The following is a 24,677-nucleotide window of genomic DNA, read 5'->3' on the forward strand; positions in this document are numbered from 1 at the left end:
AAAAACTCGACTGAAAATCAGTGCCAGCAGATTTTAGAAAATAAGAATCACATTTTTTTTTGCTTCAAATCATCATCAAGATAAAACAGCATAACAGTGTGTGACTACAGCCATCTGTAAAACATGGTGGAGGCTATGTCACAGTTTGGTTTGGGGCGTCATTTCAGACAGTGGTGTTAGGATCTTGTCAGAACTGATGGAGTTATCAATTCAGAAAGTACCATCAGTACATATCATCATTTTGATTTTGTCTGGAAAGCATTTGATTACCTGAGAAGAAAAACATACAGTTGAACACTTAGAGTCATGTATTGGCCTCCTCAGAGCCCGGACCTCAACATTATTGAGGGAGTGTGAGATCATTTTGACAGAAAATAAAACAAAAGGCAGTCAATATTCAAAGGATTGTTACGATTGTAAAAACGGTTTTTTCCTTGTGTAATTCCACGTGTCTTTGCACATTTCAACAAACTGACACGTCTATGTTCAAATTTCCTGATAAAATACAAAGACATGAGGGTTAGCTCAAGACTTTTTCACAGTACAGAATTTGGCACATTTTTGGTAGGCTGCGCAGAAACCATACTATTACTTTATTTATAAACATCTCAGAAGTTGCAAAAGTTTCCAGACAAATAGTTGAATTCCTGATGTTGTTTATCAGGATGCATGCTCTGTGGTTCCAAAGCAGCTTGGGATTCCAGCTGTGCAGCCAACCCCTGTATACAATATTAACCAATGAGATATCTTTGTGCTATTAAGTCAGCCTGTGTGAGGGATGTAAATTCTCCTCAGATAACCTTTGCTTCAGATTTGTTGTAAAGAGACATCATTTTATCGTGTGCAGAGTAAATTGTCTCTGCTCAGTTTTAATTGATCAGTAATTTATTTGTCCAATTATGTTGGCTAGACCTGTGGTCGCTAAACATTTATCAAGCAAAAGGTACAATATGGTCAATAATGCAGTCAGCTCATTGTGCTCGCAATATTTTAACAATATCTTGCCATCAATATGTGGCTACACATTATTTTGGAAATAATCTCTATATCAAATTATTTGAAATAGATATTTTGTTACTAGCCAATGCTCTTCTCGTCAACACATACACACTTTTTCATGGTTTTGTGGGTTTTGTGTATTTGAGTGTAGGGTTGTTGTTAAATATATTAGGGTTTCTGATTGGATTTTTTCGCCTTGTGCTTGAAGTTTTGGATTCTGATTCAATTACTTTTTTCCTAATGGCTTTCCAAGTAATAAGTTGTTACTTTTTGAGACTGCATTTTGGTTTATGTTTCCATTGTTGTTCTAGTATACTGAGTTTTGCATTTATTATGATTGGACCACTGTGAGCAACATCAGATGTGAGCACTGCATCGCATCTATCCAAGTTACATGGTTTATCAAAAGAATCAAATTACAGCATTTATATTTCTGTTAGAATACTTTTAGTTAAGTAAAAAGTAAAAATGACAAATCTGTGTAGGTCATTATTGGAAGTCTAACTATTTAATTTTAACTATGGCAAAACATGAATTACCAACCAAACCAAGCCAACTATAAACTCCAGTTTTGAAACTTGTATTATGAGTATGAGCCAGTGTGCGAAGCTCTGGCTTTGCACTACTGTGGTCTGGGAGAGAGTCCTGTAACACTTTTCTGCAAAATACAGTATATAATGACATGATTATTTGCATCTCTACTACTCAAACTAGTGACAGTATTTAATGATAAATGAAAATTGTAAATAAATGACACTCGATGAGCATAAATCGGATTAAGAACTTACATTTCACCTTATTTTTCACTCCTAATCGGCCACACTATTTTGCTAGCTAAAACACCGGTTGCGGCGAATAAGGATGCTGTCATAGCCTGTCAATGACGTCGATTAGCTGCATTAATACATATGCGAATCGCATCATTGGCTGGAGCAGCCAGTCGCCGGTCACTCACTGACTCACATTGCAAAATAGCACATAATGAATTGTTATGTGTTTATTTTATTTTCAATTCAGGTTGGATTTTTTTTTTTTTACGCAGCGCAGACTTTCTGTGTGTGGAGAACATGTCAGTTGTGTGCAATTGTGCACGCGTGCAGCTTACAGGGAACAGTGGTAATAGTTTTTAGCTATGGTCACTCCCCAGCTGTCTAGTTCCCTATCAGCCCTCAGCGTGTGCGTAGTTTTCTCTTTCCTTTATCCTTTGTCCAGCTTTTACTAAGTTCCAGTGAACGTTTTGCTTTGTTCTGTGTATCCATGTGTTCTTCCACCTGTCTCGTTCCCACGTGACTTGCTGTGATTTTCGGACGAGTTATCCAGAACATTTGGCAGGTAATGACTATGTCATGGCTCATTGTAACTGTATACAGAAATTAGACACAAGGCTGAATGGACATTAGTATTACTATTAAATGATACAGGAATGACAAATTAAAGATCCCTTATAACCATGACTTGATTTTAGGTTTATTTTAAATGCAGTTTGTTTTTAGGAGGCTCATAACCACCCATCAGGTTTAACTCCCTTCTTACCTGTCAAATTTAAAATGTTTTGTCAGTGACTGTGTACATTTTTCCTTTTTTATTCAGTGTGAAGTGGCTTTACTTTTCTCCCCTTAGGTTATTTTGTTGAATATGTTATTAATCTTAATCTCCTCTCCTACAAGCAATGGGGACATTTTTTTTTCTTTTACATAACTGCAGCCTTCATCGATGAGCACAACACTTCTCCAGAAACAGGGTTTCATAACGCTAAACTTTTACATCGGGTTGGTTGAGAATGATTAGATTTTAATCTAGAGTTTACTTCAGATATGGATGACTTATTAAGATTATAAAATAAATACACATAAGTTGCACATTACTGATGATAAACTGACATTCAGTCATGCAGTTTTTAGAGTCCAGAGCCCTGTTATAGAAAGTGAGTTCATCAAACTTGATGCTGATTTTAAACTCTGAATGGAATAACAGAGACACACTGGGTTTTTTGATTTAGAAAGGCTGATCAGAGTTGGTTCAGTCAGCTCTGAGTACATTCACCCAGAGTTATGTGTGAACGAATGGAGCTCCAATATCTTGATTGACCATTGCAAGAGGTAAATGAAAAGCAGAGATGGCATTTTAATCCAGTGGACCAAGGAACATGTGTGTGACAGTATGTATGCCGTGATGTTCAGATGCCAAAAGAAAAAAAGAATAAGAATAATTTAGGTGATTTAGATCCAAACTTTACATTTTCAGAGTTAGTCTGAGTCAGAGTTAGCTGAAGAAAACCTTAGAGACACCAGGTTAGGGTCACATTCTGTTAAGATAACTGACTCTGAGTTTCCCCTCATCCGAGGGATAACAAACTCTGAGATTTCACTAGACCTGTTTTCCAGAGTACGGCACATTCTTATACCACGACCACACAAAGTACCAATTCAATACCAGTATTAAATTAATTAGCTGTATTCATCACCGTGAGGAGGAAATGACATTTGTTTAGTGTGTGAGGTCACATCAGGCTTGACTTAAACACTGGCTTCAAATAGTAAACTAATAACTTTTTATTAAAAAAGATTTTCTTGTTGTTTTGCTGTCATTGAGAGTTGCTAGGCTCCCTCTTCTCTTCCTCTGCTCTCTGTTTCACCCTGTTTTTTTTCCCTATTTATATCCCTCCCCACACACCAGGAGCACAGCAGATGATCGACAGCTGAAGTGTAGATTATGTTAATTGAGATGATGGAGGAGCAACTTATTATGTTGCTGCAGGTGCAATGAAAGCTTCCCAGCATGTGATAAACCTAAAATTCAAAAGTGAGAGAGTAACAGAGAAGCAGCAATGAGCGAGAGAGATAGCAGACCGTTTTCCCATCATTCTCAGCTAGCTTGGTCCTCTATTTGCACTTGTGTTGCGATAATTTAACAAACAATTGCAAGCAAGCAAGCAGAACTTTTTGACATAATAAGCACGATATATATACCTCCACTTTGTTGACCCTTTTCTGTTTGCTCTCTTCTTGCTATATTAGCTTTGCTTCTATCAAGTGTACGAGTGCCCCGCTGACAGTTTATAGAATAAGCATAGAATAACATTGACTATATCCACCTGCTGCAGCTATTTCAGTCAGTACTGGAAAAACTTTGTGTAGTGAACTGGATTGGTGCATCCCTAATACTGTTTTCTTTAAATCATTCATTCACAGTTTACTCAGCCATATCATCCATTTTTCTCTGCTTCTCCACAATTTGTGAGTCGATTTTAAGTTTCAGTGATTACTTGGTCCAGCAATGTCTGCCTGTTTACTACTTGTCTCTTTATAAGCCACAGTGGAGTTGTAATTCTATAAAGTCGGGCCTGCAAGTTTCTCTTGCTTGAAATTGAGGTATAAATAAAATTCTGTCCTTTAAACGCTCTTTCAAACCAGCTACTGGACAGCTTCCAGTAGCTGTCATGTTCCTAGTGCAGCTGCAATAGACTGTGAAAGTGGAATAAAATCTTCATCAATCATAGTAGATGGCCAATTTTGGTGTCAGCCCATCAGAAATGAAGAAAATGGGCTCCATCACAGACACACTATTTTAAACTGGTGTTGAACAGTGAGGTTTTTTTGGGGGGGGGGCGGGGTTCTGCTGAGATCAAGAGGAATTCAACAAAGCTATTGTATCTTGGGATGCTTTGTGCGTCCTTGAAATTCCTTTCTGCTTTTATGAGTATTCCTGCCTTATAGCGAACAGGTATTGCTGAGTTTCGTGAAGCAAGTCAAATGCTTATTATCTGTTGCACAGATGCAGCATAAAAATATATGTTCATTTTTTATCTCATAACAAGCTTTTAAAGCACTGTAACGTTCCCATTAATGATATGCACTGCTGTGCGAATGGCAACGATTATCAACAAGAATTATCATCTTAAATATGCGCCTTCAGGAAATGCTGCACTTTTATTTCAAGCGTAATCCCTCCTTACAGAAGTGGTAATGGAAGGAGAAGTTATTGAGATGCTTTCTTATTAAGTATTTTAATCCCGACTGCCCTGGAACTGCTGCAGTGACATGCATAGATGTCATAAAAGGAAAGCACTGCCACTACAGGGAACAAGCAGGGCTGATGGTTGTGTTGCCAAAGCCTCATTTTAACCTTAGTCTTCTTTATCCTCATCAGCATTACAAAGGCAAAGCGTAATCTGTATTTTTTAACCATGAAAGTTAGAGTTCAGTTTGTTACCACTCTCAGTTCTTCAGAAAGTATCACTCTACTCAGTAACCTTTAGCACCTTTGTCTGAACTTTTTCCATCTGCCTGGATATCATTATGATCATAAATGAATAAAGCACATACCCTCTTTAAATTTTTGAAGATGCATCACATGAGTGGAATTTTTATTTCATGTCATTATCAATTTAAACCACTGTATTTTTTTACTAACCCCTCCACAAGCAAACAAAAGATGCTCGTGGACTTTGAAGTGGTTGTCATTTTGATCAGATCGGACAAAACTTGATGTTTTCAGGTTTTGAGTTTTTTATTGTTCTGTCAAACTGACACTCATATAAATTTCTGTTTTGGGCATCTGTTGTGATGACTATCAATCATCAAAAATTGCTCATGACTGCTTATGCAAAGAAAAAAATATGACCGGCTTAACATTTAGAATTGCGACTTTTGATCAAAGTAAACTTCTTCAGTGCGCTTCGTGTAGCTGTGCATCGTATGACTTGGAACTTTGCCGCATAGTCATGCTAACAGTAAACCTTAGCATGAAGTTCAAAAAGGCAAAAGTCTGCTTGAAGAGAGTGAGCTGGGATGACAGAAATTTAATAGGGTATCCCATTTTAAACATGATCTTGCTGTGGCATGCCTTTTAATTAGCAGTGCACAATTACATATTCTATTATCTAAAAGTGCTCTACTGTGTGCCTCCTACAGAGACTCTGTAAAGATTGTTTGTAGCATAGGATATAACTCATTTGAATTCATTCATAGTACATGAGGATAAAATAAACACTCCATAGTATAAAATGTTCTTTATTTTAATAGAATTTCCATCTGTCCATCTGTTCAGTCAAGTATATTAAGAGTTAATGAACACATTATCTTCAGAGCAGACGTCAACTGTGAACGTAATTAGACAATGTAAAATCCTTATGAGGCATAAAGCTCCATTTTGTACCAAAATACTGAATATTGTTCAGCTGCATGCTGGAAAATGGGTACTTAAGGCAACAAATTAATAATGCCACCGCTTTTCATATCTAAGGTGACAATAAAATCTCAGGACTTGGATCAAATGTTCATGACTCTTAAGCTGCCAAATATGTAAACCAATAAACTTTTTAACATTTGATGATAAATTGTTATTAGAGTAATGTGAAGACAGTCGTCAAATACCCTTCTTTTTCAGTTTAGTTAAATTAAAAACTGGTTATTTAATCTGCTCTTTAGATTTTAATATGTTCAAAACCCAGCCATCAAAAGCATTCATATTGTGCCATAGCGTAATGTACAAGGAAGAATAAAATACAGGAAAAAATATGTATACCGCAACAAGTCAATACATTTAATGACAAACTTCCTTTTATTGGCTGAAAGGAGCACAAACTGTGGCTTATTTTTCTTATTCAGTGTGTTAACATGCACACTTCTAATTTGACCATCACCTGGTAAAGGAAACACACCAGGTATTGAAACTTTCTGACACAGTAAAAATGAGCCAGTTCACAAAAATGACTTGTCTGTGACAATTCATTGCGACGCAGCCTAGCATTTGAAGTGTTTAGACGTGGCTTCTAAAAGGAAAAACATAGCAGAGAACACAGGGAAAACTTCAAAACACAAATTAATGATTTTGGAAAATAGTTAAAAGGCCACAGCTCACTGACACACAGCAGGTGGTGAAGAACACTTACTTCCTCTGTCTCTAACCTGCCAACTGATTCTTAATGATGTTTAAATTTCACAGAAACAGGATATAAAAATGTGCTTTCTGGTAAAACTACAACGTCTTTGTCCTGATATGACCTTCTGATTTTTTTAATACTTACTGTGTGTAAAAATGACTTGCTTCTTTATCTGTCAAATTTAGCAGTGTTAACTATTCTCACTTTCTTCTGTTTTTTCTGGATCTCTAAAATTAAAAATATCCACGTCTTACTTGTCAGCTGCTAGTGATGGGACAAAAGGAAGCAGCTTTCAACTTTGCCCTGTAAGAAGGAGAACCTGGGCTCTAATAATGGGTTACTGTGCTTTGTTTATCCATGAAAGCAGAAATCAACAAACAGGAGCAAGATGCTAACAACAAGTCCTTTTTCTGCTGATAGAAGGACCTGCAGGCTAATCTCCCAATCCTTCCAGATAGTAATCCCTCTATCTTGTAAACTGTAGTCCATGTGCTTTGTTTAAAATATTGCCTCAATTTTGTTAGACACACAAAATTAATGAGTGCATGTTAACATACTGATTGCGTATTGCCAATACAAATTTACAGAAATTAGAATATTTCAAATTCAACACGTTTTTTGTTTTGAAAGATTCAGTCCCTGAAGTAAAAAAAAAGAAAAAAGTCTAGGGTATATAGTCAAGATGCGTTTCTGCTGTGCAATTTCTATCGCTCATAAAGAGAGTACATATTTGAAGCAAGTATAGTATGCATCTCGACTGCAGTTTGTAAGCTTACATGATGTCCTTTTGAGGTTCACATGATTTTCATGTTGAACTGCACCGGTGCCTCAGTTGGGCTGGCCTCCTCTGTTTCCTCTTTACGTGGCACATATTCAGCCTCTATACTTGACTTTGTATTGTCTTTCCCTCTACTCCAGAGGAACAATATTACAAGACAGAAGAGGACCACTCCAAGGAAAGAGATAAATCCCATGGTGGTTGCAATAATAAGTGTCTTTACATCAAATGGAAATGGAACTGTGGCCCGGGTCACATTAGCACCTTCATCACTAGGCTGGTTGGAAATGAAGGCAAATGTCTTGTTTGGTTGGTGGGGCCAATTCGGGGAGTAGCTATGCACAAAAAGGTGAGCAGCTTTGGTGTCGTTGCCTGCCGCATTGCTTGCAATGCACGTGTAAGTGCCATTGTCCTGGATTTGGGCGTAACGCACCTCCAAAGTACCGTCATTAGAGACAGAAAGTCTTGACCTCATCGTTTTGGTAGTGATGTATTCCTTTTTCGGGGACAGCCACATTATCACAGGAACTGGATCACCCTCGGCCTGGCAAGCAAAATTAACTGTAGTTCCTTCGTCTACGTGGCTTTCTTGAACCTTGTAATCCTCGATCTTTGATTTTTTGCAGTTGAAGTAGTCAGGAGGGAGTATGTCTGGAAAATCCTTAAACTCTTTTCCTTGCACAACCTCTGGTGAAGCACACATGGGCTGTTGCCTGTTGAAGTTTAGCCTCCATCGCCGACGGAAGACCCAGAGCAAACGACAGTCGCAGGCCAGTGGGTTGTCATACAATGCCAGTGTCTCCAGGTTTCCAACTGAGTGAAAAACAGACTCCTCCAGAGTGCTCAAGGCATTGCTGGATACATTGAGTACACGGAGGTGGTTGAGGCCTTTGAAGGAGTAGGGCTCAATGGCAACTAATTTTCCACCAGCCAAATGAAAAGCCTGGAGCTTCTGTAGATTGAACAGCTGGTTCCCTTCCACAGTGCGAATGGGATTGAAAGACAGATTGAGAAAACGAAGATATCTCAGGTGACTGATAGCTTGGTAGGGGATGACGGTAAGATTACAATTTGTGATGGATAGTGAAGTGAGATTGAGTCCGAACAAGCATTTTGGGGTCATGGTATCCAGAGAAGGCATGTGAGATATCTCCAGTACTCTTAGTCGATATAGCCTCTTAAAGGAGTAATCCCTTATGACAGTGACGTTGAGATAGCGTAATCGAAGTGACAACAGGTTATGCAAATGGCTAAGGGCATCAGTGGGCACTGAGGCCAGATTGTATCCCTCAATATTGAGACTTTCAAGGTTGCTGAGTCCGTGAAATGATCGGGGTGAGATAAAAACCAGGTCATTGTCACCAACTTCCAAAGCCCTCAGGTTGTACAACTCCTGGAACATATAATCGAGCAGAATGACAATTTTGTTCTCACTTATATCCAGCTGGGTGAGGTTGTTCAGGCCTGTGAACACCCCAAGCTGAATAAGCTTTAGCTCATTGTTGCGCAAACCGAGCGTCCGAAGGTTCATGAGGTTGCCAAAAGCCCCAGGCTCAATAGAAGAAATTGCGTTTTCGTTAAGTTGCAGTTCCTCCAGCTGAGGATAATTAATGAACTCCTCAGGCCCCAGGGTCTTCAGGCGGTTCTTGCTGAGGTCTAACAGCTTTGTTTCAGTGGGGATGCCCTCAGGAAGACTTGCTAGTCTCCGTCGATGGCACACGACTGAACGCTCCTGAGCGTTGCAGTCACATCTGGAAGGGCAACCAGTGGTGGAGCCAGAAAGGACGGTGCCCAGCATCAGGAACAGGATGGGCTGCCAGCACGCCACCAAGTAGCTGTGCCCTCCTGCCTCTCCAAACACCATCCTACTGCTTACCTGTAGAAACATGGGAGGGGGGTGGGGGGGGGGGGGGGGGGGGGGAATGGATTTTAGGAATTAAAAGGTATGTGTATTTGCATAAGTTTACATTTGTCTTATAGTAATTATCAACTTTTCATTAAAAATAAAGAAAGCACAGTAACACTGAAATGTTTTCCTATATAGAAAAGGAAGTGTTGAAATCCCATTCACACTATGTGGGGCATATTTTGTCTCCTTTTTGCAAAGTCAGTGGAAATCACAGTTTCACTTGTATGATTTTATCTGCACAGCTTCACAAAGATATAAGCCGCCTACCCACTTTTCCTTGCGTATAATTTCATTATAGTGACTTTCCTCACAAGTAATGGAATTATCCAATCAATAAAAGGGCTTGGTCACACAGTGTAACAATCCTGCTGTGCTTCTGTCTTCAGAGTGCGCCGAAGACAATTACTGCAAATATTAGTGACACGTTGTCTCTCCACATAGACACATTTTTTTTTAAATCAGACAAAAATGCTGTGGTACATCTTTAAATGGCTCCCCCAAACATCCCATGCTGTTGCTAAGCTGTTGACCTTGAAGTGATATAAAACAGAGATTGCTGCCAAGTGGTGATAGATAGAGAGAGGAGGATTGTCAGAGGACTTTAAACCCTTATTTGATTTTGACTCAGGGGCACTTTAACTTGGTAAAACTTTCAAGCTCTACTTCTCACATCAATCACACAATTTAAGTCACAGCTCTATCTGTGGGATACAATCTTCAAAGAGCCTCATTCAAAGTGATTTTGTCATTTCATTTCATTGGTGGCCTCACCTCTGTTTTGGTTGATAATTAATCCCTTATATTTGAATGGGGAAGAAAAAGCATCTAAGTGCCTAAAGTAGTAGTATACTCTAATACATTTGAAGTAGGAAATAAAATTTCACATGATTATCAAATGATTAAAGAGAAATATCTTTGTGAGGTTTTTTCCTTCTCAAAAGTATGATAGTTCATTATGAGAGGTTAATAGTCTGTGTCTTAATATTCATCATGTTGTCATAAGATGTGGAAGATGAATAAGCGTTCCAGATCCTGTTCTTACCACAGAACAATGTAATATGAAAATGCTTCAGATTTTCTGTGCAGTGAATTTTGGGACCTGCCCGACTAGCTTAACAGGCAGTAACAGTTTAAAAAAAAAAAAAAAATCCACTTTTTATTGAAGCTCTTTTTTCAGCGTAGCAATACAAATTGCACCTCTTATTTAATTAAAATCATGGATCTGAGGCGGCTTGGATTGTGGTCTGAGTAGTTCCAATGGGAAAATAATTGCAGCCTCCATTTTCACTTCCTCCAGAATTGTTCATTCTGCTGGCTGCTTATGTCAGACGCTATGGGCGCCAGTCCAGCATGTATGGGGATTTGTAAAAAAAGAAAGAAAAAAAAGAGGGAAAAAACATGCTGTCAGAAATAGAGGTCATCCAATTATCAGATCTGATATTCATATTTTTTTCCCACTATTATGCTGTTAAAAAACTATTCTTGATAAAGTGAATTTGTTTAAAGTGGCTTTCGTGCAGTCGCCTCTTTCTGCAGTCACCACTCTGTGTTCTGTTTGATTGGTTACGAATCCCAAATAATAGCCTTTCACTACAGATGGCTAAGGGCAAAGAGCACAGACTAGAGCGAGTGAAGGTAGGCTTCACAAATGTACGTAGCCATCAAGTATAGCGATGCAGATGTCAGGTATAGCAGTGCATTCTCATCTCAGGGCATCAAATACTGTTATTTTGATCACTGATATGACAAAGATATGCACGATGTTATCTGTGCTTTTAGACTTGAGTTGTTGCAGTATTGAATGAAGAGTGGTATTATTTTTGTGTGTTTTTTTCTAGGTGGTATCTAAAACAAACTGAACAAGAAGCACAACACACTGGAATTCTGTTATTTTTGTGGGCTACACAAGCAGATAATGGAATATTATATGCTATGCTTATGCTAGCTGCTACGCTAGCACAAGATATCCCTTAGATAAACATGCTTTTCTAGAATTATTAGCCAAAAACAGTGCAACAATTAGTTTAAAACAGCGGTCCCCAACCCCCGGGCCACAGACCTGTAAATGGTAAATGGCCTGTATTTGTATAGCGCTTTACTAGTCCCAAAGCTCCATACACAACCAGTCATCCACCCATTCACACACTGGTGATGGCAAGCTACATTGTAGCCACAGCCACCCTGGGGCGCACTGACAGAGGCGAAGCTGCCAGACACTGGCGTCACCGGGCCCTCTGACCACCACCAGTAGGCAACGGATGAAGTGTCTTGCCCAAGGACACAACGACCGAGACTGTCCAAGCCGGGGCTCGAACCAGCAACCTTACGATTACAAGCGAACTCCCAACTCTTGAGCCACGATCGCCCGGCTCCATGAGTCGTTTGGTACCGGGCCATGAGAGTTAAGGCTCGGGTGTGAAAGTTATGGTTGTCAGGGTTTTTATCAGTTTTTATCATCTTTTATCGTCAACTCAGTTTCCCTTGGTCTCTTCCCATGTGTTATGAATAAATCTTCCTTATTTTGGTACCAGTACTGATTTCATTTTGTTGTATTTATCTGCGACACCTTAAAGGCTGGTCCGTGAAAATATTGTCAGACATAAACCAGCCCGTAGGGCAAAAACGGTTGGGGACCGCTGTTTTAAAACATGGTGGTTAATGAGCAATACAAGCGTCAGAACAGTAAATGATCAAGAAGAAAAACAAATGTTTCCACTAGATAAGAAGAGATAAGCCTTCTATACTGGAAGTCTCACGTTTCTTCTGCCATAGTTTAGTCATTTAGGAAGAGACACGGAACAAATCAATTAACATAACCGCTTCCATTACATGTTCCATCATGTGAATTTTGCAAGCTTTAAACATACATGATCATTCACAGCTAAAATCGCTGATAAACTGACTAAATGTTTGAAGAAAACATAGAAAAGCACAGACAAAAGGACATAAGGAGTGGCAATTTGCTGAAAGTGACACTTCTTCAGGTTAGCACAGCATGCACATATCCAGCTGAAGTAATCATTATTAGTCTCGTTTCTGCTATAAAGTCAAAATGAATTAATTTGGGCTTTCTGTTATTCAACATTTTGACAAGACTGTAATATTTTGCAGCAAAAACATCAGTTATTAGTCTTAATTACTAAAAACTGATATTGGTAACAGCTGTAAGTAATAAATAAATAAATGAAATGAAAATAGGTTAATCTCTAGACAGAATGGACACTTATTACTTGCATTTACAAATTGACTGCACGTAGCCTCTTACAAAACGTTGGCAAAATATGTTTTAATATGGACAAGCTACAGTGCACTGCATTTAAACCCCCAAATCCCATTTATAATGTAAGCACATGTTTAACTTTGATCCACTGTGTCAATTTCTAAACCTCAGATTGTAGTGAAATATTATCAAGACATAACGCGATTATCTGTTTGGCTCCAAATATGAGTTTAATCTTGTCGAGAATATGAATGAAGATGAGGTATGCCGAAGTCGCTGCTGATCGAAAACAAGCAAGCTTGAATGCAGCCGTGTTTTTTTTTTCTTACTTTTTAACCAGAGTATCATGCATAATTTATGATTCAGCGTGTAGTAAGGGCAAGGGTACTATCTGTGTAATCTGGCCTTACAGTCCATATCTACTCACTGTATCACCACCTCGTTTTGACCTTGAGCTGGAACTCTGGAAACAAAAGCTGGGAAATAAACTCTCATCTGCAATCCTTGTTTGTAGTTTATAGTCTTTACATGTTAGCGTGAGCTTTAAAAAAATGCTCTCTCCTTTGAGAGAATTTTATCGCTTGATCTACTATTTCACATAGTCTTTGTCGTGACCTTGATTATTTCCATTCTTTTTTTGAAAGCATTGTGTAGGAGGAGAATATGAGTGGACAAGCCTTTTCTCTTCTGCCCTTTTATGACTGCTTGCATTTTTCTCTGCGGACCTCTCACCCTGTCACAGTCTTCTCTCAAAAGCATGTCTGGGCTCACCATTAGTCTCTTGTTGCCTTGAATCGCTGCATCTCCTCTCTTGTGGTGCTGTGTGGTTTGATATAGGGAAAACTGAGAGAAATGTGTGCACTGCTAATGGGTCACTGAATGTCTCCAAGTAGCATACAGACAAATGACCTATATGCATCAGTGCATACATGCCCTTTAGCTGTTTTTAGTTATTGTTAAGTACCTATTGTGTGGCATAATGTTAGAAGGTCTGTTGTAGTATTTACATTGAAAGGATGCTTCAGTGTTTTAAATAGAACGGTTATTAAACCTGTTCTACTTTTTTTCTTCTTTAGAGGTGGGTAAAATACTGTCAGTTGTAGCATCAATGTATTTGGCTAGATTTGCTAGTTTGTTTCCATGTTTCTAATCCTTAAGTATATAAGCTTGGGTCTTCAACGAGAGCTTGAGGATCCTGTGGAGTGTCTTTGCTGTTCCTAGGACTGCACTCTTCTGGAGCTGCATCTATCACTACAGCCTTCTTCCTCTGCTTGTTCAGCACTACTATGTCCGGTCAGTTTGTCTCTATTTGGAAGTCCCACAAACTCTTAGCTCGATCATGCTCAACCACCCTAGGAGGCCTAGGACTTCCAGGGCATACTCGGCACAGATCTTCCTGTATACTATGCCAACCACTTGGTCATGGTGTTCCATCTATGCCCGGCCTGCTAGCACCTTAAACCCTGCTGTTTTATGCTGGATAGTCTCAGGATCATTTTTGCACAGCCTACACCTGAGATTAGGTTGGTGTGGTAGACCACAGCCGCTATCGTTCTTGTGCCTAGAGCTTGTTTCTGTGCTTCCATGATGCTTCTGTCCCAGTATCACGGCAAACTATGTAATGGACATGCCAGTCCACCATGTCCATTTCACAGTTTGCCTCTTAAAAATGTGAAACGGACACGAATGCAGAATATGATATCGGGGGAGATAATATATTTACAGCCACAAAGACAGTACATTCCAGTGTCCTTAATCGCCAGAAACGATTAAGCTGGTTGGCTAATATGTATATACATGTAAATGTGTTAGTAATGTCTGTTCAAACGCTATCCCAAAATATCTTATGTTGGCTTGAAATAAAATATCTCCCTCAGTTGTTACTTCAGCTTACTGCAACTTCTGCATTTGTGTACATTTCACATTTTAGAGAGACATTTTGCCATATTGGGATGCATAATCGGTGCCTCTCTGATGTCTTTCATTTTAACTTTGGTATTATTAATAATAATGATAATAATAATGGATTGCATTTATATAGTGCTTTTCGGGGCCCTCAAAGCGCTTTACAATTCCACTATTCAGTCGCTCTCACATTCACACACTGGTGGAGGCTACAGTTGTAGCCACAGCTGCCCTGGGGCAGACTGACAGTGTTATTGGTAGGATTTTTAACAACAGCCACTTCTTCTATCTGCCACTGGTACATGCTGTGTAGGGGCCTCTCCTTGCCTGATGGTTCCTCTTTTTGCTCCTCTTCTTTCTCAGGTTTCTGCTGCCTGAGATACTAAGCACATGATCAGTTGTTGCCATCTTACTGATGTACTCATGGATTTTTGTCGTTTCATCCTGGATAGTGGCTCTGAGTGTGTGTGTCTGTGTATGTATATTCTCAACAAAATATCTCTAACTAACCTGGATGCAGGTTTGGTGGTGGTTAGCTATCTCTAGCTCGCTGCTATCTTAACTTATCCATAAGGATACGCTTATAAGAAAGATCTGTGTGCAGTCTTGGACTGCTCGAGTTTCTTTCTTTTTTTTCTGCCATCTTGAATCACCAGCTTGAGTTTGTAGACTATATTCCTTAATATAATAGATGATTTTGCTTTTTGCACTTATTGATGCACCTGCATTATGGACACGGATGACGTGTCTATATTTTCAACATAGCAGAGAAGTGCTGTTTATTGATCCATTTTTGTAGAAGTGTTTGAAACTGTGATTAAATTAGAGTTAATGTCCTCTTCTGTGAAAGTTTGATATACTTTTATTCAAACCATACTCATGTAAAACTGTATTTAGTTAAGCCAAATAAAGACTTTTGTTTATTTTAAAATTAAACATAATTTATCTTGTTCAGCTCTCATTTTTCAGTGCGTGTTCTTAACAGTGTTTTACTGTTGGGTGACCTGTAGCTTTGATTCTGCTTATTACTGCTGTGAACAATCTGCTTATTAGCATCCTTTTTATATATAACTTGTTTAGTGGCAAACATATCCCAAACAACTTTTGCTATTCTGCAATTGTTTAAAGAACAGCAAGAATAAAAGGAAAAAGCTACAGCTCAGAAGCAATAAAATAAACACATAGGATTAAGAAATAAAGATTGCCTCCACTGGCGCGTTTGTGTTCAACTGACAATAAATTGAAAGCAAACATTTAGACACCAAAAATCAAATAAATAAGATAAGCTTATGGGCTACGTGGAAGTGAAGTGTTTGTGGGAGATAAAAGCAGACATGTCTTTTAGACTATCCAGAGACGTATTTTACGATTGTGAACTTCACCTGCAGTTCAGTTTGTGATACCTTCTGTGTTCTGTCGCATACTTTAATTATCGAGACCAAAGGTTCTTCTGTCATTAATTGAATAACAAAATCAAAATGAATTACAATTAATTGTAATTAATCAGTTTACACATAGCCCAAAGTTCAGTGATTCATGATTAGCATGGGAATGTTTAAATGGAAGCATACGCTGATAGCACTGAGCCTGACATGATATTCATTGACCAGCAATAATATTAGAAGAAATACTTGCTGGGTGAGCATAAACATCTCAAAAGTATTTTAGAGTAAATGTTGCCAAATAATCAGCATCCTCCAGAAGGAGTCAGATACAAGATATCCTGTGAAAACAAATCCCCCACAGAAAGTCAAAGGCAACACTCCCTGCAAACCTAAAAAGAAACTGCATAGCCTGATTATCCACCATGCCAGGAAAAAATGCTTAAAGAACGACAAAATAGTTCAGTGCATGGGAACTACCCTTGTTGACATGCAGAAACACACCTAGGTCAGCAAACTCGAGCTTTCTATATTTGACAGAAGTGTACTCTCAGTCTCAGATTTTCATGCAGAAAGGCATTTTTGCCTCAGAAGTTGCTTCAATGAAGACGTTCACCCCTGTGCTAAATTTTGGTAAAAGACTGTCCCAGGAGGAGTTTAGGTAATTAAAGTGATCACTGAGCATGACATCAAAATGCACAAAACTTTTCCAGGCAACGGTTCATGCAAAAAGTAAAGTGTATTTAGAGTATGTATTAACCTGAGCCAATTTTATGTCTTTGTAATGCACAGTAAATCACCCACGGCTTGCTAAACCCGAGACAAAAAGTCCTTGTAGTGATACTTTAAAGTTCCAAAGGGACCTACACTCCAGATCTACCCCATAATCCATCATAACAAGTAATAAGAACTCAAACAACTGCGTAATCCATGACAGTAACACCTGGAACTTTTTCTCAGCCAACTGGTTTCGTGGAGTACTTTCGTGGAATTTTGGATATTCTGGGTCCTTGATGCTAGTCTAAAACCTAAATGTGTTTCTCCAGCAAATTCGAGCAGGGACTGACACTTAAGCATTCATGACGAATACCGTAATTTTCAGTTTGACAGGTGACACTATAGATTAATGGCCTTAAAGATGGCAAGGGACATAAAGCGATCACAGCAGCATGTTCTCTACCGGCAACTGTGCCTAATAGAACAGAAAATAACGATGTCTAGGCTTTCCATCCAACTCTGTCTATTGTGGGGTACCTTTACTACACTCTGACCAACACAGAATTTATCCAGACCGTGGCTTGTAGTGGTGGTCGCAAGCCAATAAATATATATTTAATACATGCGCACTTCTAAATCCTGTTTGTGTCATCACTTGGCTCAAATCAGACATAGTATGAGAGCCTAAAACTGAAAGCAAACATTTACCTTTCCATTTGCAGCACAATAAACCAATAATTCATGCAGTCTTTTAACAGTGCTCACTTTGATGCGTGGTGCTTTTGATCATGTATGCTTTACTGCTTCAAGGGATGCCCCTTGAAGCACCTCATCAGGACCACCACTATGCTCAAAGGCACCCCAAGGGTTATGGCCAGCAGCAAGTTTGCATAAATTGCATTGTTGCAAATGTTCATCCACTACACTGCAGGTCTGGAAGTAATCATCTATAAGGCCTCTGTCATCTCCTGTGTGGTCAGTGGACGAGACTAACCTTATCACTTTTGATCTTAGTGAACCCTATTCAGTGGACCCTTTCTTTATGCTAAACACCCACGGATAAAGACTATTTTGTCTACTGGTACCAGTATTTTCTTGATAATGAATCAAGTCAGGTAATTTTTATATAAAACCACTTTCGGCTTAATGCCGATTTGAACCCATGAAATTACATGAATTGAGCCCCCCACACACCACATTTTGACACATCACAGTGTAACAAGCACTAATGATTAGAGTTCAGTTCTGTTTATTTTCATTTAGGAGCTACTGTTTGGAGTCCAGGCTTGGAGGTATGTGCAAAAAGGGAAATCTAAAGCGCTCAGTTCTGAACCTCCACCTACATGTCACACCCTGAAGAAGACTCCTGCTGAAACATGTGGGTGTCAGTCATGCTTGAATAAAAGCTTTTTTTCATGCTTTTATTCAAGCATGACTTTTATTTGAGGTATGTGTGAATAAAAGCTTAAATTTTACTGTCTTGGTTTCTGTTAACCTCAAGGTTTGCATTAATCTGACTGATATTGCAACAGTGGTGTCAGACTTTGCTTTTAAATATTACCATTAGACATTACCCAAAATGTTAAACTCCTACACTAGAGTGTGTACAAGAAGGGAGCAGGGCTGTTTATAGGAAAACTAAAAATAACTGGGTCATGATCGGTTATGGAAAAAATGACTTGGCTGAAACACATGATATAGATTTAGAATTTCATTTGAAATAGCTGATTAAAGACATAAAACATGAGATCGGGATGGCAATCATAAATACACAGAATTGTAATCAACTGTTATTGTACACCCTAGTCTCACAGCAGTTTGTGAGTTCCTTTAATCTATTGATTTTCCTACATTATATTGTGTCCTTAAAAATGATTTTTCATGAGTCCACCGTCATGCAGTGTGTACTGATTACAAGACAAGAAAAAATATGGATTTGCATGCTGAAGGCTGATGATAGAGGAGCAAGTTTTCTTGACTTTAGACAATCCAAGTTCAAATCAAACATTTCACATGTTGTTAGTGTTAGACATCAAAAATTACCATTTGGTTAGTTTTAGAATAAAATAAGGCTTAAAATACAGCAATTGTCACATTTTGTAAAACTTTGTATTTTTGGTTGGCATGTTGACTCATGATGCTGTGTTGATGGTCCTGTCGCGAAATGTTTCCTTTTGAAATGGATTGTTTACAAAATCATGCACACCAAAAAACGTAACAGCTCATTTCTCCATATCCATGAGAACAGGCGGAAATGTAATATATTAACTTCCAACACTGCAATTGCTAGAGGGGTTGATTTGAATTTTGCTTTGTTGGAAAAACAAAACAAAACAAAACAAAAAAACTGTTTTGCAGAATTGCTAGTTTACGGTCAGTTATAAATACAGCTGCTGTCTGAAGCAGCCATTGGATTCAGAAAGTAGACTTGAAAACAAAAAGTCATAGCTCAAGAGCCTTCAAGTACTTTGGTGTTCCTATGAGTAATGTGAGCCAATACCACATTGCCCAAGGCTGACCCATGGTTACTTACTCATTCTGTATGCATCTGGATTCTTTACTTCTAAATGGTCCATTACGTACCTTCATTCTGGAGTTGGCTTGCCCTTTTTTAATAAGTGTCTTTGGGTACCTATATGTCTGACTGGCTTTACCTAGCACTCTACTCTCCAAATGATACTCTGGTCAGGTACCTTAAAATCAGTGTGTGGGAACTTCTGTGCTAGAAGCTTTAGAGCTGTGAACAGCTGCCTACAGCTTTATGGGCAGGCCAGTGAGAGCCAGAGGGACACAGGCAGACAGGCTGATGAACCAATACAATTAACTGAAAGAGAATGAAAGCTGCATACAGCGCTGTTCGTTCTCATTTTACAGTGTCATTTGATTTTGTGCTAATATGGAAAATGTCATTTAAGAGAGATTTAATTTGCTACTTAAAGACATTTTCCTTATATTTTTTATCACATTATTTTAATTGCTAATTTCATTTTTGGTCTCACAACTGATTATTTAATAACGTTAAGAGCTAATCACATCTTGTTTGACTTTTTCTGGCTTAATAGCAAAATCAGTGAGATCCACAGCGAAGGCTGACTTTAAAAAAAGATCCTTTCCAGGAAAGAAATCTACAATATACTTAACCTATTACATGGTATTGCCATGCAGATGGGTTTCTTGGTTCAGCGGCAGTCTAACAGTAGTACTACAAAAGAGGTTCTTTCTTCATTAACACCCATTCATCCTGAAAGTCAAGTAGCATGAGCTCAAAATTACACAAACCTTTATCCCCTACCCACCATTTGGGAATATAAGATGTTTGGGATGAAACTGAAAAGAAAGGGCTAGGTGCCATGCTAAAGGCATTTTACAGCAGACAAGCCTCTTATAGGCCATCATAGAAGGCACAATGAGAGATTTTGAGAGATTTTCTCACAAAATCACTTGGGCAAGTGGATACAGTACAAATATGAAGTTAGAGTGCCTTAAGATTCCAGAGGCTTATCTGTTCACTGCCCTAGTCCTTACAATTCTAAGATTACAGAAATATAGATCAGTAATCCACTGTCCTGTTTACAATGTAGGAAAAAAGACAACTGATTTTCTCTGTGATCAATTCCATTAATTCCGACTTCATATCGTTGTAAGCCATGTTATACTTGGGCTTGAGGCTGCCAATATGCAAGAAGATGAAACAACCTCCGTTCTCCATCCTACTGGCCCCTGACTAGCTCATATTTTGCATAAAGCTGTTATTATCAAATTTAAATGAAGAAGGCTGCTGCAGAGCAGCAGAACTGTGACCTTCTGAATATATTTGTAGAACGCAAATTTGACTATCCTGTGAGAGATCTGCCTTTGTCTGTCACCTCTCCATCCAGCAGACACTGTATAAACACGTAGTCTGACAGTCTTCACCCCAATCACTTCTGCAATTTCGTTTTCAGTGTAGCTGATGGTGCTCATTATGCAGCAGCATCTTCATTCACCACGGATCTTGCTTTAGAAAATGTTTTAATAGTAACACCCTAGATGTTTTCTGGCTGTTTTCTGGGACATCACAAATGAACTGTTATGTGGAGGAGTGCCCTGATTTTAGCTGTAGTGAAACAGGCTTTCGTTTGAACCCAGTATCAAAGATCAGAAAGAAATGAGGCATCAGTGACCATACAGAGGCTTTAAATAAAAATGTAACCATTCACGAAGTGTGAGGCCATTTGTGGCATTCACTTAATCATAATGGTCCCTTTTGAATGTGCTTGCAAATATAGCTTAATTGTAACTTTATCCTACATATGTTTTCTCAGCTTCTTTAGTATTTTATTTGAAATGGGGAAAACTGTAAATTCACTACACAACAAACAGCTTAGCTTTGATGATCTGCTCTTGATCTTACTGTCAGAAAAATAGCTGTTTTCAGGATTATATACACATGACTACATCGCAGATTATTAAACATGTGATAACGTGGAACAAAGCAGTGTGAAAAAGCAGAGTCTCTTTGATTGTGCTTATTGGGTTATATTTTGTTTGGAATGGAGCAGATTGTAGCATGTGTGCTGCTCTTGTCTTTATTAAGGCAATTTTAGGGGTTGTAAGGGTAGCCAGAACTGCCCAATCTAATATATCAGTAGCTGCCTGGGAAGGAGAAATAGTCGGAAAAGAAGAAAATATGCTCATTACACATGTATTTGTTGTGGATCGCAAACAAACATAAGATATCTCTCCCTTGAAGCTGTGTACTTGTATGAGATCATAATTTTAAGGAGGTGCTGCAGATCAGTAACATGTTCCCCTGAAAACATTTATACATATTACCAATAAAATATGCCAACTTGTAGGTCTAAATGATTATTTTGGCTTGTTTGCCTCTGACTTCACTGCAACCAAAGTGCCTTTGTTGGCTAAAACTAATCAAAACCGTGGTCCCTGGAGTCAAGGTGTTGGATTCCACCATCTACTCTATCCACCCTTCTGCATGACCAGTGTGGTAGTGCTTCATTCACGCACTAAAACATCGCCCCTGAAAGGAATCCGGCCAGCTATTTTGCCAGAAGTAAATCAGATAATGCTGGAGAATTTTAGAAGCATTGTTTCTTGGTAGCACTTTATTGTGTTTTTATTGAGATGTCACCATAAAGCAAGTTTAGAGTCCTCTTTGTGCATGCATCATGTTTTAATTATAACAATTCTGTGCATGTATTGATACACAGAGTAACATTGCAAGTTTGAGAAGAAGATCCAAAAATTCTATCCACATTTTTTGATCTCATACCAATAATTTTAAATATCTACTGAATGTACCCTGCTCAGTAAGTCCAAGTTCCCTGTGGCTGTGATAGAGCGACGAGCATCTCAGAGCCTATGTGTCTTTTCACCTATTAAGTCATATGCATGCATACGTCTGTCAGGTACTCTGTCGCTGCCTTTAACGCTCAGAGACAGGAATGTAGTTTACAGTTAATATGAACAACTAAATGAAATGACTGATCTGATCAATACAACCTGTTAATGGCAGCTACACTGTAAACAATGCTTAAAATAGTTACTGATTTGAGGATTGGTGTCACATTATTATCCCTTGCAACCATCAAATCCTTATTATTTAGTTACAAAGAGGTTTGCCTGCAGTCGTATTGTTTTCTTAGTCACGTCATAGTCCTTCCATTTTCACCATCCTAGTAAATAAAAGCTTTTTTTTCACTTAGTAAGGAAACTGTCTGGAAATGTCTTTCTGGTGCCTTATCTTTTTAGACTCCTAAAGCGAAGGAAGCAGCTAATTGTTTTCTGCTTTAACTGTTGCTTTGGATGCTTAGCTAGCATCTAATATGAAATGAACCACACATTATTTCAGTGCGACTGGCTTCCACTGGTTTGTCATGTTACCATTTTTTTATGGCTGAAATATTGAGTCTCTCATTAAAGCCTGGGCCATTACTCAGATGGTTTGAATAGCAAGTCTGACACACGCAGGTGCCTACAGAGTTAACAGTTACAGCTGTTTCATATCTGGGCTTCACAATTTAGGCACTGAGGTATTACAAAAAAGTTCTGAAATGTGCAAATTTGTCAATCACTGTTAATTTCACTGGAATCCAGGACAATACTAAAGTGTTGCTATACAGATAGAATGTAAACGTATATGATACGCAATCTGTGTATTTCACAGCACAGTCACACAGAGTTACATACTCTGGCAAACAAAACAAGCTGATACTGACAATATGTGGCGTGGATTGCTGAATAACTGTGTGAACAATAGCAGTGACAGATTCAATCACCCAGCTGTTCACCAGCTATAATCAGACATCTCAGTCCTAAACGTGCCTCGCTTATTTCACTTCATCAAATTAGGCTTGAATACTTTGAAGCTGCGGATGTGCACACAGTGACAAGCATAAATATCAACCCCCACCCCCAACCTCAAAAGTAGAGAGTCAAATCAGCCACTCTAACCTGATTACAGGGACCCAATTAAAAGCTTTGTCTAGCTCATAAAATGTTGACGTGAAGAGCAGAGCCTATCAGCCCATCACTCAGAGATTGTCGGGGGTCTGTGGCTTGGAGAGGTTGTTAGCACTGTTGAGAACAGAGAGGAAGAGTCCCCCCCCCCCCCCCCCCCCCACCCATACCATTGCTGTCTGCCTGCTGAAGCGTTGCAGCCATGATTACGAAGATGCAAATATAACAGGCAATAAAAATTAAAACTGAGCGATCGTTCATTTGACCTGCATAAATAATCAAACAAAGTCACCCCCCCCCCCCCCCACACACACACACACACACATATCCCACGCCCACCCTCTCCATCAACACTGCCCGCCATCCATCTGCTGAATGTAACCTGTGGCAAATCAAGCACCTGCATAGGATCCCTCTTTTGCCACTGGAAATGGCCAACAGCAAACTGCTGCCGAGAATGTGTAAGTGTCAGTCTGGATGAGTTTATTGGCATTTGAAGGAACACGAATGCAAATGAGCAGACTAGGAAGCAGCAAGAAACCAACCTGGCAGAGCACAACACACACTCTATTGCTCAGATTCACACCTTTATTTGGGCTCTAAAGAGCCAGGAAGCCAGGATATATGAGTTGGATTTGGGGTTTTGTTTTTTTATGGATCCATCCAAACTCTCAGAGTATAATGTGTTCAGTGTGCACTACACATTCATATACACACACCATGGGAGATATCTGAGCTTCATATTGAACAGTGAGATGTTATAAGCACACACCATATGTGTGTGTGTTCCCTCAGTACAAACCCAGATTGAACAGAAAAACAGCAAAATGAAATCCATCTGAATGACAAAGCACAAATAACAATTGGAGTTCTCCTAAGAGTAAAATTCTTATTCTTTATATCCCCCGCCACATTTGCATATGATACACAGTTTTATTCTTGACATTAATTTGCTCCCTGGCGATCCTCTGGCCCCACCACTGCACCATAATAAATCTGATCCAATGACTCAGTGCTCAAAGCCCACCATAGAGACAGAGTACTTACCAGGACTGTCATGCAGAGAATTCTAATTCAGGCAGCTCCATGTTGCCAAGGAAATTCAAAATGCCTCCAAAAGCATGGAGACAGGGATGCAGGATTCAAGACAGGCTAGATTCAAATGGCAAAGAGGGATATATGCCGAGATGTGAATCCCTTGTCTGAGGGGCATTTGAGAAAATGCCTCCGTCCTCTCCAGATGCGCTAAATCCGGCAGCACTGATAGGCTGACATGTAAACACACAGGCAGCTCTGCTGGCTCACACACGCTCACATACATGCTGCACCTAGCAGAGACAGAGAGGAAGAGGGAGGGGCAGCTGATGAGAGAGGTGGAAGGAGGAGCTGCAGTGCTCTGGGAGAATGAGAGGCTCAGAGCACAG

At 39.1% G+C, this 24,677-nt stretch overlaps 1 protein-coding gene across 1 annotated transcript; it reads right to left on the reverse strand.

The window, feature by feature from the left end:
• Positions 1-5,995: 5,995 nt before the first annotated feature.
• Positions 5,996-24,590, reverse strand: lingo1b (leucine rich repeat and Ig domain containing 1b). The gene is made up of 2 exons (XM_026161581.2): positions 24,301-24,590; positions 5,996-9,537 (listed from the first exon to the last, which is right to left on the reverse strand). Exons 1-2 carry the CDS (start codon positions 24,310-24,312, stop codon positions 7,678-7,680), a joined length of 1,872 nt encoding a protein of 623 aa, XP_026017366.1. The 5' UTR covers positions 24,313-24,590; the 3' UTR covers positions 5,996-7,677.
• Positions 24,591-24,677: the final 87 nt, after the last annotated feature.

The sequence above is a fragment of the Astatotilapia calliptera genome, chromosome 1 (assembly GCF_964374335.1).
Source record: "Astatotilapia calliptera chromosome 1, fAstCal68.1, whole genome shotgun sequence".
NCBI lineage: Eukaryota > Metazoa > Chordata > Actinopteri > Cichliformes > Cichlidae > Astatotilapia > Astatotilapia calliptera.